Source organism: Macrobrachium rosenbergii, chromosome 40 (genome assembly GCF_040412425.1).
Source record: "Macrobrachium rosenbergii isolate ZJJX-2024 chromosome 40, ASM4041242v1, whole genome shotgun sequence".
Classification (NCBI taxonomy): domain Eukaryota; kingdom Metazoa; phylum Arthropoda; class Malacostraca; order Decapoda; family Palaemonidae; genus Macrobrachium; species Macrobrachium rosenbergii.
In genome coordinates, this window is record NC_089780.1 from 8,469,107 (window position 1) to 8,485,337 (window position 16,231).

Here is a 16,231-nt window from a genome sequence, read left to right on the forward strand (position 1 = left end):
GTTTGACCATGCAAAACTCCTAAATAATGACCAGATCTAATTCATGGCAGGGATGAAAAACAGGAAGAATGATACAACATGACTTAAAACTACCCCTGATTAAAGATCACTTTATCAGAAAATGACTTAGTTAATACAATATAAAAATCACTTCAGCAGCAATTGAAAACTCCGTGATAAACGCTTTAAATGCAATGTCAAAATCATTCATGTTAGCAAGATTAAAGTTATATATATACAATTGTTCACATATGTTACAGTCAAGAATGTTATATTCAGTAACTGATGTTTTCATTTTGTTAAATAATGCACTCTTCAAATGGATTAATTCGTGCACCTCAGATTTTTACAGTAACTGTTCAAAATGCCCAACAGTTTTGAAAGCCGTACGAATTCTTTATTAAATATTTTCATTTCATGCCAAGTCAGAAATCAATTCACTTTTATGATATAACTGCTACACAAATTATACATATCAGTTCCTATAACAGGACTTTTCACATTACAGTAGAAGTTTCCTTCAACTTATACTCTTCTCGTACTATACATTCCAATTTTGACTACAGTATGTCATGGTTTATCTATCATTAACATTTGATAAGTTCAGGTATTTAAAATTTTCTAATTGTAAATTTCACATTAATATCACAATGTATAATTCAACTTCAGTTCTAAATTTGCAAACGAACATTTTAATGCAAATTACCTCTGCAAAATAAATGTTTGAGAAAGCTTTTGAAAAACTAAACCGTTTTCCACATTTTACAAGTTACTTCATACCTCAATTCCTCTTATCAAAATTCTTACATAACTAAGGTCTCTCAGATTCCAAAATCTTACTTCACACCTCGAAAATAAAATTGGATATTTAGTACCAAAAGTGTGAACTTAAACTTTCCAGCAAAAGAGGAAAATGGTCTGTAAACAGTTCACAATCATAAGGTTCTGACTCTTGGAAATTAAGAGACGATGAGATGAAAAAAATGACGTTGCTATTACAGTATTGTACACACCTGATACATGTTGTATACAAGATACCTGTAATATTACCTCTGTTGCTTTGTCTGCAATGGCAGTCCTATTCGCACAAGTCTTTAAATACTCGAAACACCTGATATATATATAGAGGACGAGAAAAAAGCCTAGTTCACTAACGACTGTATGATGGATATGCTGCAATAAGCTCCCTATCTTACTGTATTCTCTAGACAAATGACTGATGCTGCCAGCGACAAAACTATAGAAGGAAGCCATAAATTTTCTGGTATACGACGATGTTTCATACTAGGACTGCTTGTCCACATTCCCCTGACCTGCTCAGTAAATGCTAATAGAACCTTTATCTAACTGCAATGTATAACCGACGAGGCAAAGGAAATCAACGCCATAAACAATGGGTTGAAAAGACAAGAAATCTGAGGTGGTCTATGTGCCTACGGGTAGACAAACAAAACGTGGCAAGTTACTTTTACAGCATGATGCTTTAAGCCCTCTATATAACAATATAAGTTAATTGAAAGTTTCGAAGTTCCGTAACTGTTCCATCTATTGTTCCTATAATGAAATAATTGCTATTTCTTAACACAGTCTGCAATCCCTTCCTACTTTCCCTTCTAACTTCCTGTAAAAAGGAAAACTTTTCCTTTTTTTTCCTCCTGTCAAAAAAACTTATCTTACTTTGGTGTTAAAACCCTGTCTTCCTTTGATGACTTTTTTAAAATTATAATCATATCACCTAAACTACTCCTCCTGATCTCATTCTGATTTCCAAAGCATCATCACCGACACCATCAATTACTTCCACATTTTTATAGTACCATCCCTCGCAGCTGTCACAATCAACCTCTGGGGTTCATTCATTACAATGACATCCTGTATTGTATCTTTGTGCCCAGGAGGTGGCTGATCAGGACCCTTCCTTGGGGCATCATCCCCACTTGCCGGTGTGGTCCGCGAACGGCTGGCAGTTTCCACGATGACCTCTGTTCCATCTACAAGGCGAGAACTGTCGCAGGCAAAAGGCAAGGAAAGAAGTAATTCATTTTTAGGTTATAAAAATATTGAGTTGAACGTGTTTACAGTCATGATAAACTCACGAAAAAAGATTTCACTTATGAAACAAGAGGACGAACCTGTAAGTCACAGGACAATGTAAGTACGGGTCCTGTGCAGCGTAGCAAATGATGTACGACGACTCTGGTTCGCGCAAATCCCAGAATCGTAGCCTGCAGTCCGTTCCGCCGGCTATAACGTAGGGGCCTCGGTCACCCTGGCTGACGTACATCTGCGTGGACGCAGTTGTTATTGACCTGTAACGATGATGCCAGTGAAAGCGAAATCACATTTCCGAACTGCATAAACAATGAGATTTCAAATTGTTCAGAAGTAGAGGGATTTCTGAAGGACTCGGCAAAATACATTTGCCCTCTACGTAGCCAAGAAATCTAAATAGTGTGCAGTGCATTAAGAAAAGAAGCAAAATGTGCAATGCAGACTGCGTGGTGCATTAGCTGAACCTGACGACTTGAAGCCTTAAGCTTAAAAGCAGCAAAACTATATGAAATAATAATATTCAATGCAATATTTCCCCTTCCTGATATCAAAACCTCATATGCTGTCAGTGCATATTCCTGTATAAACAAATAACTGTCCGTAAAAGGCACAGACTGAGACTGTTATTGTACAGACAGCTAAATTCCTGCTTCTTCCTCACAAACTCCAGTTTTTAAACTGTAACCACAATAAAAATAAGGAATGACAGCTCCTAACAGCAGATCATTTTCCATTTCTGATATTTAACCCTTCAATACCACTGAATAAATAAGAAATGACCTATGGTTCAAAAAGCAATGTACAGTAAGCCAATTACTCAGCATATAATGAAATCATCTGAAATACTTTTAGCTCCAATCAAAGGCATCACCCATAAAAGAACAATATTTGACACAAAGACCACACAGAAAAGCATTTTTATATTAATATCCTTTTGACAGAACAGTACATCAAAATTTCACAGAATATGTTCCTTCAGAGACCCATGAGTATTGCAAGCATCCAAAGATAATGACAGCTACCGTAATTCTTTACAGAATTTGTATATGACGCTCCAAAAATCAATTCTGTTTGTGAACCTAAAATTAATAGGTATGCAATAGGCAAAACAATACAAGTCACATGCCCAAGCCCTTAACCTTTGGAGATCAAATTTGTTTACGTTTTTCCAAGGCAGGTTAAGTTAATAACAGCCAGTCCTATTCAGCATACAAAAAGAAAGCTAAGATAGTCACTGTTTGAAAGCACAGGCTCTTTGCATTGATCTGAATGATTACCTAAAGAAATGCTTAATGAATCATAAAAACTGTTTACAGTATATTGTCGTAAATTCTTCCATTAAACATGGGTCACTGAAAAGTAAGAACACATGGGGATTTCCCCACAGTTTCAGCCAAATCTTACAACGTTAATTCTCTACCATATCACAGAGTGAGCATAAACTGAATCCAAAACACCAGCATGGATTTTTATATAAAGATCCTACAGAATCTTCATGCAACTAAGACTTAATGACATGCAAAGCCTTACGGCGATGTAATCTAAACCTTACATCATGCATTCCAACCAAGAGCAGAATAGTAACATCATAAAACTGAAAAAAACAATAAAAACCTTTAAAAGTCATTGCCTTACACACGCCTTTCTTCACCAATGCAGTGGTTTAGACTAATTCCTGGATTTATACCACTTTGTGTACCAGCATGACTGGCAAGTGTAGTTGTACTAGTGGAAAGAACTAATTCTTCCCTCTTCCTAGCAATGAACAGCTTTCCCTTGCAGAGTACCATAAGACTGTGATAAATTTAACGGAAGGTTCTGTGTATGAGAAATCTGAACTACCTGGAGTGTTTTGGAAATGTTAATAGCAAGTACAAATTACTTGACAATGATGGGGAGCTTTCAAGAAGCAGGTAACTGTAGTTTTAACTTTCACATGACTGGAGTTTCATAAGGTATGTACTTGTGAAATAGCCACATGAAACAACTTTTGTGTGTGTGTGTGTATGTGTGTGTGTACACATTCTGGTTGTATATTTGAGGCTGTGTTCCAAAACACTTCAAAATGCTAACGGCATTTTGCATCTTCACCTTCTACAAATGGAGCAGTGACAGAAACAAAAGCATTAAATGCTTTTAACACACACACAAGGATCAAACAAGACTGTTTACAATTACGGGGGTCCTAGAGGTCTCCATTACACAATAAACAGAGGATCTATGTTACTATGGCTGGGTTGACTTGCAATGTTATTTTCTAGATCACAGGAGGAAAGAAAAAGAAAACAACCTGACACAATAAAAGGGATTCTCCGACTGCCTTTATCCAATGATTCAAGTTCAGGTTACAAAATGGAAATTTCACGGAGACAACATTAAAACTATGAGGAAAAAACATCAACATTAAAAGTATGAGGAAAAAATTAGGATGAAGTATGAAACACTAATTAACGGTGAATGAACATCTGTAGTAACTAATCACACTAACTGGGGCCTAGTGAATGAAAGATTGGTGCCAGAGAGAGAGAGAGAGAGAGAGAGAGAGAGAGAGAGAGAGAGAGAGAGAGAGAGAGAGAGAGAGAGAGAGAGAGAGAGAGAGAGAGAACATCACATGCCATCTAAACGGGCACACAAGGCAGTTTAAACAGTCATTAGTCCAAGACAGAGGTACTGACAAAGAAAGGCATTTATAAGCAATAGCCTGTGCTCAAAGTAAACCCTTACCTCATCATAGTCACTACTTGCCTGAGTCATAGACAGCGGAGGTTTCGTGCTTGCCCACAGTGTCATATGACGTGACTGAGTCTCCATGTCCCACATGGAAATCTCATTGTTTCCATTAATGGCAGACACTACCCAAGACCCTTCAGTTGGATGCATGCTGACGCGTCGGACAATCGATCCTGTGAAGACGTAACAGAATAGAAGAGAATACAGAATTTAGGCCAAAGGCCAAATACTGGGACCTATTATGTCATTATGTCATTCATTGACAGTAAAAAGGTTTGAGAGGTGTAACTGGACCTACGATGTCATTCAACGCTGAAACACTAATTGACAGTAAAGAGTTTGAGAGGTGTAACGGGTGGAAAAGTTCACATTTACGCTATGAATCTATTGTTAGGAGATGGTGGACAGTAAGGCGGAAGAAAGAGAAAATGAACAGTAAAAGGAGTGAAAGAGGTTGCAGCTAGGGGCCGAAAGGACACTGCAAAGAACCTAAGCAATGACGTCACTACCGCCTATGGGAATACAGATGCAATAATTGTTTTATAAAATTGTTCATCAACTTGAGAAGTATTACCGTAAATAGAGATATATTACAACAGATTTGTTCTGCATTAAATCCATTTCAACTGACCAATTAATTCGCATTTGCTAAAAGGCACCGAAAACTTGCCTTCATTACCTTTCCGATGAGTAACAGTTGAAATTGGAAGCATGAAACGCAAGTCCCAACAAACATGGTGGCCACTGCTAGTTCCAGCCACCAGCCAACTCTGGGTACCTTCCATTGCATACGAAGTAATAACACCTGTAAAAAGATCAATGCATAAGAAAACTAAAGTTTTTTTGTATACAGAAATATTTAATGTTCAAAGAGCCCCAAAACAACACTTTGTGTACTAGTCGAAATTCATTTCCATTTTTCTTTTTTTTGCTCAAATAAGTGACTCAAGAAATACTGATATATGTTGTCCAAAAGAGCTGAAATGCATTTCCACATCTCTTGGGCTGAAATAAACTTATCAATAATCTGATAAATTCTTGCAAAATTCATATATTCTATTCCTTGCATTCAATGAACAACTGACTTTGCCAAATAGAGTAAACTTTCTTCTTCTCCAATTTGTAAAGACTAACCTCCTTGTCTCAAAAGAAAAATACAAATATTACACAACAAAATTCAAACAAGAGACGCCAACCTAATCAATGCCTTCAATTTTACCCAGCATTCACAAAATTAAAGATTTTATTTAGCAATAGTTTAAGAGATTTTTGCTTACCCTTTCTTGCCCCATTTTCTAACTTCCAGGCTGTTCCTGGAGCCCTCAGGTCCCATCCAACAATAGAACCATACATAGTTGCGTATGTTAAGACTGACTGAGATCCTGGAAACAAGAGGTTAATATAATATTTAGTTTTACCACTAAAAACTAGTTTTATAAGATTACAGGTCTTAGCTATCTAAATCGAATATGATTTCATGATAAACAAATACTATTGTTAGCCTTGAAATTTCATATTACAGTGATCGAACAAAATTTGTTTTAAAAAAGCTGGTAAACATTATCTACTACATTAAGCTTGCCTACCTGTGTCAAAGAAATGCATATCAACAACATGACCATCTTCATCGATGTTCAGCTCTCTCTTATTCACTAGACTCATTTTGTCATATCTGAAAAACAATATAAAAATTATGTGTAAAAAGTAAATCAGGATACTTTATGTACACCAATGTTTGGATAAAAAATGTAACTCAAACATTCTGTCTTAATTTATCAAGTTGAGTAAAATTATTTACCTCTAGCAAAATTATTTCACTGAACATTTTTAGGCGAACAGAAACTGACGAACGCTACATAAATAACACTTGCAACACTTAAAACACTTACTTTATTACATGTATTGATCCGTTACTTGAAGCAGATGCTAGACTTCCGTATGTTATACACGGGGCAAGGCAAGTGATTACACCTCCTTGCCTGTTGTACGTTGCCTTAGACCTGAAATAAGATTAGGAAACATAATGAAGACCTTTTACTATCTGCACATTATGTGAGGCAGTTTAGACACCTGGTAACATAAGCAACGTTTCTATTGTAGATTCTAGTACATTTTAGCATAAGCTGTATCTAATCTTCTTACAAAGACCTGATTAATTTTTCTCAAAAATGATTTCAAGAAATTTTCATTCACAAGGACCAATGATTGGACTAAGGTATAAAATTCCAGCATGGTAAAACAACTGATTTCTCTGCACAGAAAGATGGATGAAATCACACTGTAAACATCACATACTACAACTGCATTAACGTATCAAGAATAAAAATAATAATTGCAAAAAGAAACTAAGCTAAGGTTCCACTGAAGAAAATATAGTTTTTAACACCTCTACTTTTATCTGAAATAGTAATAACTCACCTGTTTATAGAAAATTTCCTTTCAATACGATTACAGTCCCACACTTTGACTGTGCCATCAGATGAACAGCTGGCATATATGGATGTATCACCCATTGCAACAAGCCTGAAGAAAAACATAATTTTTTCTGATATAAATGAAGAAAAATACATCAAATGAAAGTGGTAGACTTAGATGATTTATACATTGTAGCAAAAAATATATTGGAATGTCATATGATACTATTAAATATGCCTCCTTTTTAAAGCATGCACTGTACTTCAAATTACACCCCTTCAGCACATAAACTTACCTATTTACAGCACCTCGGTGTTCATGCAAATGAGCAATCAAATGCCCTCGCGGTTTCCATCCGGGAGGCGGCAACCGAGTGTCCCAGGCCAACGTCTCTAAAACCCGGCGCTTTTTGAGGCATTCAAGGTGCTCTTCTCGCTTCATAGCCACCAGACAATTCAATTCTTGCTTGCAAGATGCTATGCATTCTGCAAAATGAAAGTTACGCTAAGTATTTCACTTTCAAACAAGTTGAAAAATGCATGATTTTATACAATGTTTCAGTTCCAAACATGCAAGACACATTGGCTTAATATGTAGCAAGGCCTGGTTAGTGTAGAAGACAAAAATCTGTACATTTGTCCAAAAAAGTACAGCAAGCTAAAGCAGACAAATTTGGAGATATTTTTTCTTTTTTCATCTACAAAAATAGCTCTACACTTGAATGACTATTCCTCTCCTCGAATTAAGGGAAAAGGAGCAGAAAAACGGGAAAAAATTTACATCTTTGGATAAGAAATAGGCTAGCTGTTAAACCTAAATTGGTGGGATGCTACTGAATATGAATCAAGTGCAATAAGGAATGGATTAATGATACACAAAACTTTATAGTGGATAATATACACCAAATATTAATCAAAGATTCTTTTTAAGCTAGAGATATACAACAAATACAAATGAGACATCTTTCAACAACAAAGAGAGGGCTAAAATGGATTATCATTATCAACCATTATAGAAAATAGAAAGAAAAACCTGAAAAAGTCAAAATACACTATCATTGGACATGGCCTTAGAACAGTGAAACTGATCAAATTCACACCATCAATGCAGACATTTTTTAAACTAAGTATTTTTACCGCAGAGAGACTAACAGCAAAACCAACAGTTGAATATCAGTCCACTGCTAAAATGCGACTCCAGTCTTTAAAGATTTTTGTCCAAAAGTATAAAATGAAGTTATACATAAAATAATGACTTCTATTTTAAAATATCATCAACCACTTACTTATGAAACCTTCTTTTCCCTCTCCCACAGATACTTTAGTTGCTACGGTCACAGGAGTTTGAGTAGAAAGCTCAGGTTCCGTTGGAGACACGGACCTGCAAAAGCAATATTAAAATGATTGATTATTCATAAACTTATTGTCTTTGATTCTGACCATTCAAAGATACAACTAAAATCATTAACATACAGTAATTCAAAACTGTGCATTTTGTAATAAGCTTAATTACTAACCCAGAGTGAATAAATACATTACAAAACTAGATCTTGTTAACTGACCAAAATTTCCAAAATGAATATATTTTTATATGACAGCAAATTTCATTAAACTACCACATAACAAATAAAACTGAAGACAACGTACCTGTTGTCTGGCGTCCTGTTTGGTGACACCCGGTCATCAGCTGTTCCAAACATGGCCTGCCACTCTTCGTTCATCGTCATGCTTGGACTCTGCATCATACCTTTTTGGGATCTGGAAATGGTAAAACATTCATTATTCTGATGCTTTTTTATTTGAACTGTAAACCAAATAAAAAGAACATATGCTTCCAATGATACAGAATCATTTTCTGAAGGGACAATATTTGCATTATATGAAACAAACATGTTTGAAGTTACATAATAGAATACGCCTGGGTGACTTACATGCTCAGAGTTGAAAGATCAATGGCTCCATCTTCTGGCATCAAATCGCAATGATGCGTTGGGATTGGTTTCTTCAACGAATCCAGATTTATCTGCAAAAAATATTTATCCATAATTATTCGAAATGAAAACAGTTTAAAAAAAGAGTAAATAACTACTCTAAATAAACAGAACTTCATATTACATCAAATGAAAACTGACTATGAATCTTCAAAGAAATTCAGTGCAAGTTCTCACAATTCTGATTATCATCATTACATTATCTCATCACTTATCAGACTTCTTTATTTCTATGATACATTACTGTGATGGTTTGTTGCTAGGCTAAATTTTTAGATGTTATGCTTTTCATGAATAAATCTCTAAACAGACTGAATGATAAATGTCAATCAAAGTTTGGTTGAAGCTAGGAATTATATGGAATTACTGTTAGCTTTAGTATATCCAGGATATTCAAGTGCTGGTTATACTATACAGCTTTGTCACCATAAGGCCAGGCCCAAAACACACCACCTTAGTTGAAGTTCTTCTGTATTACCATCAAATAAGAACCAGACAATTGAGCCACTTTGCTAGACTCACATAGGGAGGCCAAAGGATTTGTATTTAAATGGCAGTGAAAAATAGAGCAAGACAAAGTTAAGTTGTTACACAGCTAGGTTGGATGAGAGCAAATGGGATTACAAGAAGCTACAATAATGTCAAAAAGCAATGCAACTGGGGCTAAAAGAATGCTACAAAGAATCTGAATGCTTAAATTTTACAGTCCTTTGCCATAATTCTCAAAATGGCAAAGATGTTTAAACAATACACCTCCCAGGAAATTCAACCCATGCAATTTTTTTATTCAGTCACTTTAAAACAAAAATAATATGCATACAATTCCCATCTGAAGCTGCTGATTTAAGGCAATATTACTACGAGTAGCCTCCGTCGCTTTCTTCTGCTTCTGAAGTCTTGTGAGATGTTCGCGCATCAGGAGTAACTGATGTACGTTGTCCTCGGTTAACCCTCCCCCAACAAGACGGCGCAGCAGCTGTTATAAATAATACTAAATAAGCAACTCAAATAACACGAAGTAACAAAAATATTACAAAGAATTACAAAGCTTGCTGACTGTGTTCATGAATAAACACCTTGATGACAACACATCACATTCATATGTAATTTATAATAGTATGAAAGTACTATAAAATAAATACCTTTTGATATGAAAACTCTCTTCTTAAGTCTCTCAAAATAATCAACATGAAATGCTCATAAAAGCAAATGCTTTCAAGATACAAAGATACATAAAAAAAGCATTGCTTACATTTCTGGTAGGGTGATCAAGATGAGATAACTTTGTGGGTAGCTGAGCTAGAGGTACTTTTTCTTGTTGTGCTTCCTGAAGAATCTGAAGAATGTGGCCTACATCTGGACTTCGTACTAGAGCATCGTAAACCTCCCTGGAAACAGGCGGACGGAGGCATGATAATATGCACACCTGAAAACCCACAAAAATTGGTGATGAAAAATTATTTACAATTGTAATGAATGAAGAGAAAAATATATTGAAATTACTGACAGGAAACATGCTATTTTAAAGCAAGATTTCCAACCGAGTACCTTGCTTCCTTCTTTAAGAATCTCAAACTGACAGCCATTGCATGAACAAATATATATTATTGCTATTAATTTTTATTATTATTATCATTATTCAGACACTAACCCCTATTCATATGGAATAGGCCTGCAGGGGTCCTTGACTTGAAATCCAAGCTTCCAATTAATATTTATTTAAAGGAGGAAATGAAGACGCCACAGAGCCCTTCAATATTACTAACGTTACATTAATCAACCATTTTATAAAGTCATTATAAAATGACTCACAAAGTCTTAAAAAAAGAGAAACTTTCTCACCTCCCTGTGCAACTGCAGTAATGGCCTTGCAAGGAATGGCTGTACCCTTGCAACAACAGTCGTCTGCACATCGACTAAGGACAAAATACGAGAAACTACGGCCACAAGACCAACGACTGCCTGAAAGTGATAATGGTTATTGTGACTACATATATAAAAATTAGCAGATTTTTTTCACTATAGTTACTGTCTGAACTCTTTGCTCATTTTAAATTTACAACATACTATTAATCAAACTGTACAATTTCTCTTTTCATGTTCTATGTGTAAAGTTAACTGAACTGAGGAGTATAAATAATACTTCTGACTGAAATTAGGTTAGACTAACATACATCATTTAGCCAGGCCAACGATAAGCCGTGCTATTTATGCTGGTCCACAAAACATTCAAAAGGTCATAACATTCATTTCATTCAGTTTTGAAGTGGGTCTTGTCAAAAACAATAACACTTAAGTCAAAAATAACTCAAAAGATAAGAAAGCATTTAAAAGCTTGGACAATAAATTCAAGTATGAGCAGAAAGGACCCAAAATTCTACATAGTATAGCTTGACAGATAACAACAATTAAACCTAACAACTAATAAAAAGCACAATACTTACTTGTCTAATCCATAAGTTGGGATGTATTAACAGCGGTGCCGTGTGAGATAACAAATCCCACTGCATGTAAGGGGGGAATAGTCCCAGTTCAGTCAGAGACACCATACCCTCTATGGCTGCAACCACGACAGACTCTTCTGCATCGCTTAGGCCCTGTTATGGTACAAAATTTATGGGCTTAGCCAGTTCATGCAGTGTATTTGATACAGATTGCTAAATTACAGTAGCACTGATTACACAATTGCCGTCTCAGGCTCTATTACACAACCTGGAAGATGTTGCTTACGTGTCATATAAATAAAATCAGTAGATGACACTTACATATCTATTACTGAGACTTATGATCTTTAGTCATTTAACCAGACAACATTATTCACTACTGAAACATTACCATTGGGTCATTTAACCAGACAACTGCATCAAAGTACTTGATTCTCATAGGGCTGGCCATTACAATTCATAAACACCAACCCCCAGTTAAGGAAAAGCATATCACACATTGCTCCATGAAGATAATAGTTCCATTTCATTTGCATTTGTATCTTACAATCCTTCCAATAAAAGTAGTAATGTAGATACAGGCAGATACAGAGAAGGCTTCATACAGTAATACAGTCATACCTTATCATGCATTTAATAATCAGAGTCCCTTCCTATATCCAACACCAAAAAATAAAAACATTATCAAAACATACCTGTAAGAGAAGTGGCTTCAGTATATCAGCACTATGACAGCCTATGTATGCTGCTACCCCAACAATACTGGTGAAGAATGACATCCTCAGGTGACGGTCATGCTTGTCATTCAAGAAAGTTATCATGTGAGATAACAATACATCATTAGCTGAAAAAAGAAGAAATAATTAATAGAAAGAAAAATAACCATATGTCTTTCTGTATTCAGTCACAAGGAGTAAAAACAACAACTCCACACTGTATATTAATTAAAATATCCTTCAAAAGTATTGCATTTATACTTCTGTTAAAATCTAACCCACCTATCATAGACTGAATCGAGCATATTTCAGAAGGACAAGTAATTATGGCAAAAATTATGGCAAAAAGTTTTCGGGTTTTAGGATGTGGCAACAACTATGAATTTAGCAAAGGTAAAAGCACGTTAAAAGAAGAAGAAGAATGCTAAACATGAATTCCCAAGGAATTCATGAACTGTATGGTCTACAGTGAAATGTATGGATGGAACTCCCACAGCTATTGGGCTTACATCATCGAGATCTTGCTATCATAGCAAAGATACTCTAAGAATTATGTTAACAAAATTTGGTGATATTTGAGGATCCTGAGATTTATCAAACTGTTCTATTTCTGAAAGAACAACGTAACAGTATGTGATTTTTAATCTTGAGTGAAATCACAAGTTAATCTCCTAAGAATCACTTGCACAAGTGTTATAAAAAATGAAAATATGTAAATCAGTACCTTACCTTTTTGTTTACCAAAGAAGACACACAGCTTAGTAACTGTTTTCTCCATCAATGTCCTTTTCACTATGTTGGAAGAGTCCGAAAACATCGTGGCTACTTTTTGTTGAATAACCTCTTGTAAATTTGCGAGCTCAGTGTCATAGTTAAAGGAAGTCACCATTCCCTGGAGCTGCGTATACTCTAGGAACCTGAAAGATCATTTTAAAAGTCCTTGATGAGTTGTTGATTCCTAAAGGATAAGTTTCCATATTGCTACTTTTGTCAAAGATGGTTTTATAATATTCATGTAAAAATATTTGGACAGATTTACAAAAACCTAAATTTTATTCATTACACACAAATAAATGCAAACTAACAAAATATTACAAACAAATAAATGCAAACTAACAAAATGTTATAAATAAATAAACGCAAACTAACAAAATGTTACAAAGAGAAAAGAATTCACGATTAGCATACATCACTATGTTTAAAGGAAGTTACTAAAATCACCTTCCATTAATACCAATTTCCCAAATTTATTTTAACATTTTTATCCCATCTACAAGAAAAGAGGTGCACATTTCATATCCATATAGAAAACGCAAGCAACAGTGCACTAATGCTTCCCATCTTTCCTTACCTATTAAAATTTGAAACATCTAACTTACCTTAAGGCAGTTTCTGCTATGGTAGCTATATCTTCAGCATAAGCTTGTCTAACAATAACGGCCTCATCTTGAACTATCTGTAATGATTATTGTCTCTGAGTAATGAACAACTTAATGAACTGTAGTTTATAACACAGAAATAAAGTTGTTCCTGGCAATCTCACATTGTGCCATGTAGGAGAATTCTAATGCTAAGGCTTTTTGAGACTTTGTTTATTCAGGCACATTTCATTAAAAACCTGGAAATATTCTTACCTCAGCAAGATTAGGGAGGATATACTCTGGAAATATGTTTGTATCTGAACGCGGTACGGTTGAAACAAGGGTGAGACATCGCGTAAGGGTGTGAAGTGCACAGACGCGAACACGCGGTACTTTGTCATGGAGTAAGTGAAACTGAAACAGAAACATGGAGAATAAATGAGTAAACATTAAAACTTAACTAAAGACATTATGCTAAATTTTTCCCATTAAGATTTCCACATCAAGTGAAACCAAACTGAACTTACTGTTAATGGAAGAATTCTTTCTAAGATGATCTCGTCAGGAACGTACTGAGATACGATACCTAACAGCTCTAGGCCATCCAGTTTTGATGATATGAAATTTAATGACCTGAAAAGAATATGTAAGGATATTAACGCAGTGTAACACTTGTAATTATCGTAGCATCAACCAAGAGCAAATAACAAAACAATATTGATGAAGTGACAAGGTGAAAGACGCCAGTATTTCTATAACATTGAGCAAAAAAGAATATTGCCGTTTACGTGAAAGACGCCAAATAACAAGAATACTGATGTTTTAAGGTAAAATACTCCAATAATCTGGTACCTGAGACAAGAAGTTATTAATGAAGTGATGATGATTAAGGCTTCGCACTTCTTTTCTGGTTCACCTGGCTCCTTCTTCTCAGTCTTATAAATACTGCTCTCCTCACTTGCAGACAGGGCCACCAGGATATCTGCCATACTTTTCTTTATACTGTAAATAGAAAGACGTAAGTTTTAAAAATTATTATTTTCCCAAATCCTGTAATCAGTGGAGTGAAAAGTTTCAATTTCCTTTTACAACTATTACAATTTCTCAGTTCTACAAATATGCCTTGTGACTCCTCAGAATATGTCCACCTCGAATATTACAAATACTGTTCAGGCAGCAAATTATATTTGCAGGAATGTTTAGAAGGCACTACAATAATTTTGTTTACAGGACAATCATGTATACCATGAAAGTGCAAATAAAACAGTTTCAAGGTAATAATTTCATTATTAAACAGAGCAAGGACTCAGATTGTGTAGCTAGATGATTCGTGAATAACAATAAGTGCTGTAGTTGAAATGGAGAGTTTGAAAAGGTTAAAGAAAAGATCCATGGTTAATGTGCAGTGGGAGGATTGTATATTATGATAATGAATAAAGTACAGAGCAAGAAAAATTCATATAAAAATAACACTTTTCCACCAAAGAAGCCATTTGCCAACAAATAAAACTGAATTACTCAAAACCCCACAACGGCAGAGAACGCTACAAAATAAACGAAAACCGTTACTCACACTTTGATCTTATCGTCAGGTGACATGATGGGAGTGACAGCAAACTGCTTCAAGAATGGCCAGAGAAATGAATAAAAATACAGAGGAAATGTGTGACCTTTCTCCTCCTCAAGATACTCAGCCACCGACTTCCGGCTCTCTGGCTCCCTCTGAATCATATGTTCAATAAGTGCCTGAAATATCATGCGTAGGAGGCAAAATTAGACTCAACGTAAAGAAAAATAGTTTCTTATTGGGAAACTGTTTTCTCAGGTTAATTTCAGGTTTTAGGCTTATTGCCTGATATCTTATAATAATTTACTCACTCATTTACTAATCATTATGAAAGGTCTATACTACCTGCTAAACAATTTTCATGGTTCATAATACTTTGAAAATGCAGCTCTATCAATTATTCTGTAATTGCTTTTACAAATACTCTACTCTCTGTGAGACATCAAATTGTTAGACGAAATTAGATACAACAATACAGGTAAATACTTACCTTAACCCTTGGCTCATCAATTTTATCCAGCACTTTCGAAGGATAATAGTCCCTGCTCGGTAGGCTAAAAGCTGTGTCAGGTCAAAGGGAGCGTTCCCTTCTGTGAAGAGTTCTGCTAAGCAGCACCTGTCATTGAGGAAACACAAATGTTGTAATCTTGCACTTAAGGACATACTGTACTGTGTTTGAATGTCAAATGTCTTTGTTACAATAATGTTACAATCTCTTTTGTTATATATGCACAATATCCAATGTCAAAGAATGAATACTTGAAAATAACAGTAAAAGATATATCTTATGTAAAAGTAATGTTGATTATCCACTGTAAAACATGCCATTTACAACTACTGTATGAGAAAGAAATGTAAAATAAATGTGATATATATTTTTGTATGTACAATTACAATGAACAAAATTTAGAAGAATAACTAAATTGTTACTTTATCTCTAAAAAAGCACTACAAGT

General features: G+C 35.1%; 1 protein-coding gene across 1 annotated transcript in view; it reads right to left on the reverse strand.

Annotated features, from left to right (window-relative positions):
- Positions 1–1,494: 1,494 nt before the first annotated feature.
- The window catches only part of Vps15 (vacuolar protein sorting 15), a 140,088-nt gene continuing 125,351 nt past the window's right edge, over positions 1,495–16,231 (reverse strand). Inside the window, 26 exon segments of the mRNA XM_067083081.1 lie at positions 1,495–2,005; positions 2,133–2,284; positions 2,487–2,510; positions 4,798–4,955; positions 5,462–5,587; positions 6,060–6,164; positions 6,369–6,454; positions 6,672–6,782; positions 7,201–7,305; positions 7,493–7,682; positions 8,483–8,577; positions 8,844–8,954; positions 9,128–9,219; positions 10,008–10,163; positions 10,440–10,613; positions 11,030–11,149; positions 11,632–11,784; positions 12,327–12,475; positions 13,077–13,264; positions 13,727–13,803; positions 13,982–14,122; positions 14,236–14,341; positions 14,561–14,710; positions 15,282–15,454; positions 15,766–15,818; positions 15,821–15,891. Of these exon segments, the coding sequence (XP_066939182.1) occupies positions 1,795–2,005; positions 2,133–2,284; positions 2,487–2,510; positions 4,798–4,955; positions 5,462–5,587; positions 6,060–6,164; positions 6,369–6,454; positions 6,672–6,782; positions 7,201–7,305; positions 7,493–7,682; positions 8,483–8,577; positions 8,844–8,954; positions 9,128–9,219; positions 10,008–10,163; positions 10,440–10,613; positions 11,030–11,149; positions 11,632–11,784; positions 12,327–12,475; positions 13,077–13,264; positions 13,727–13,803; positions 13,982–14,122; positions 14,236–14,341; positions 14,561–14,710; positions 15,282–15,454; positions 15,766–15,818; positions 15,821–15,891 (3,277 nt within the window). The 3' untranslated portion in view covers positions 1,495–1,794.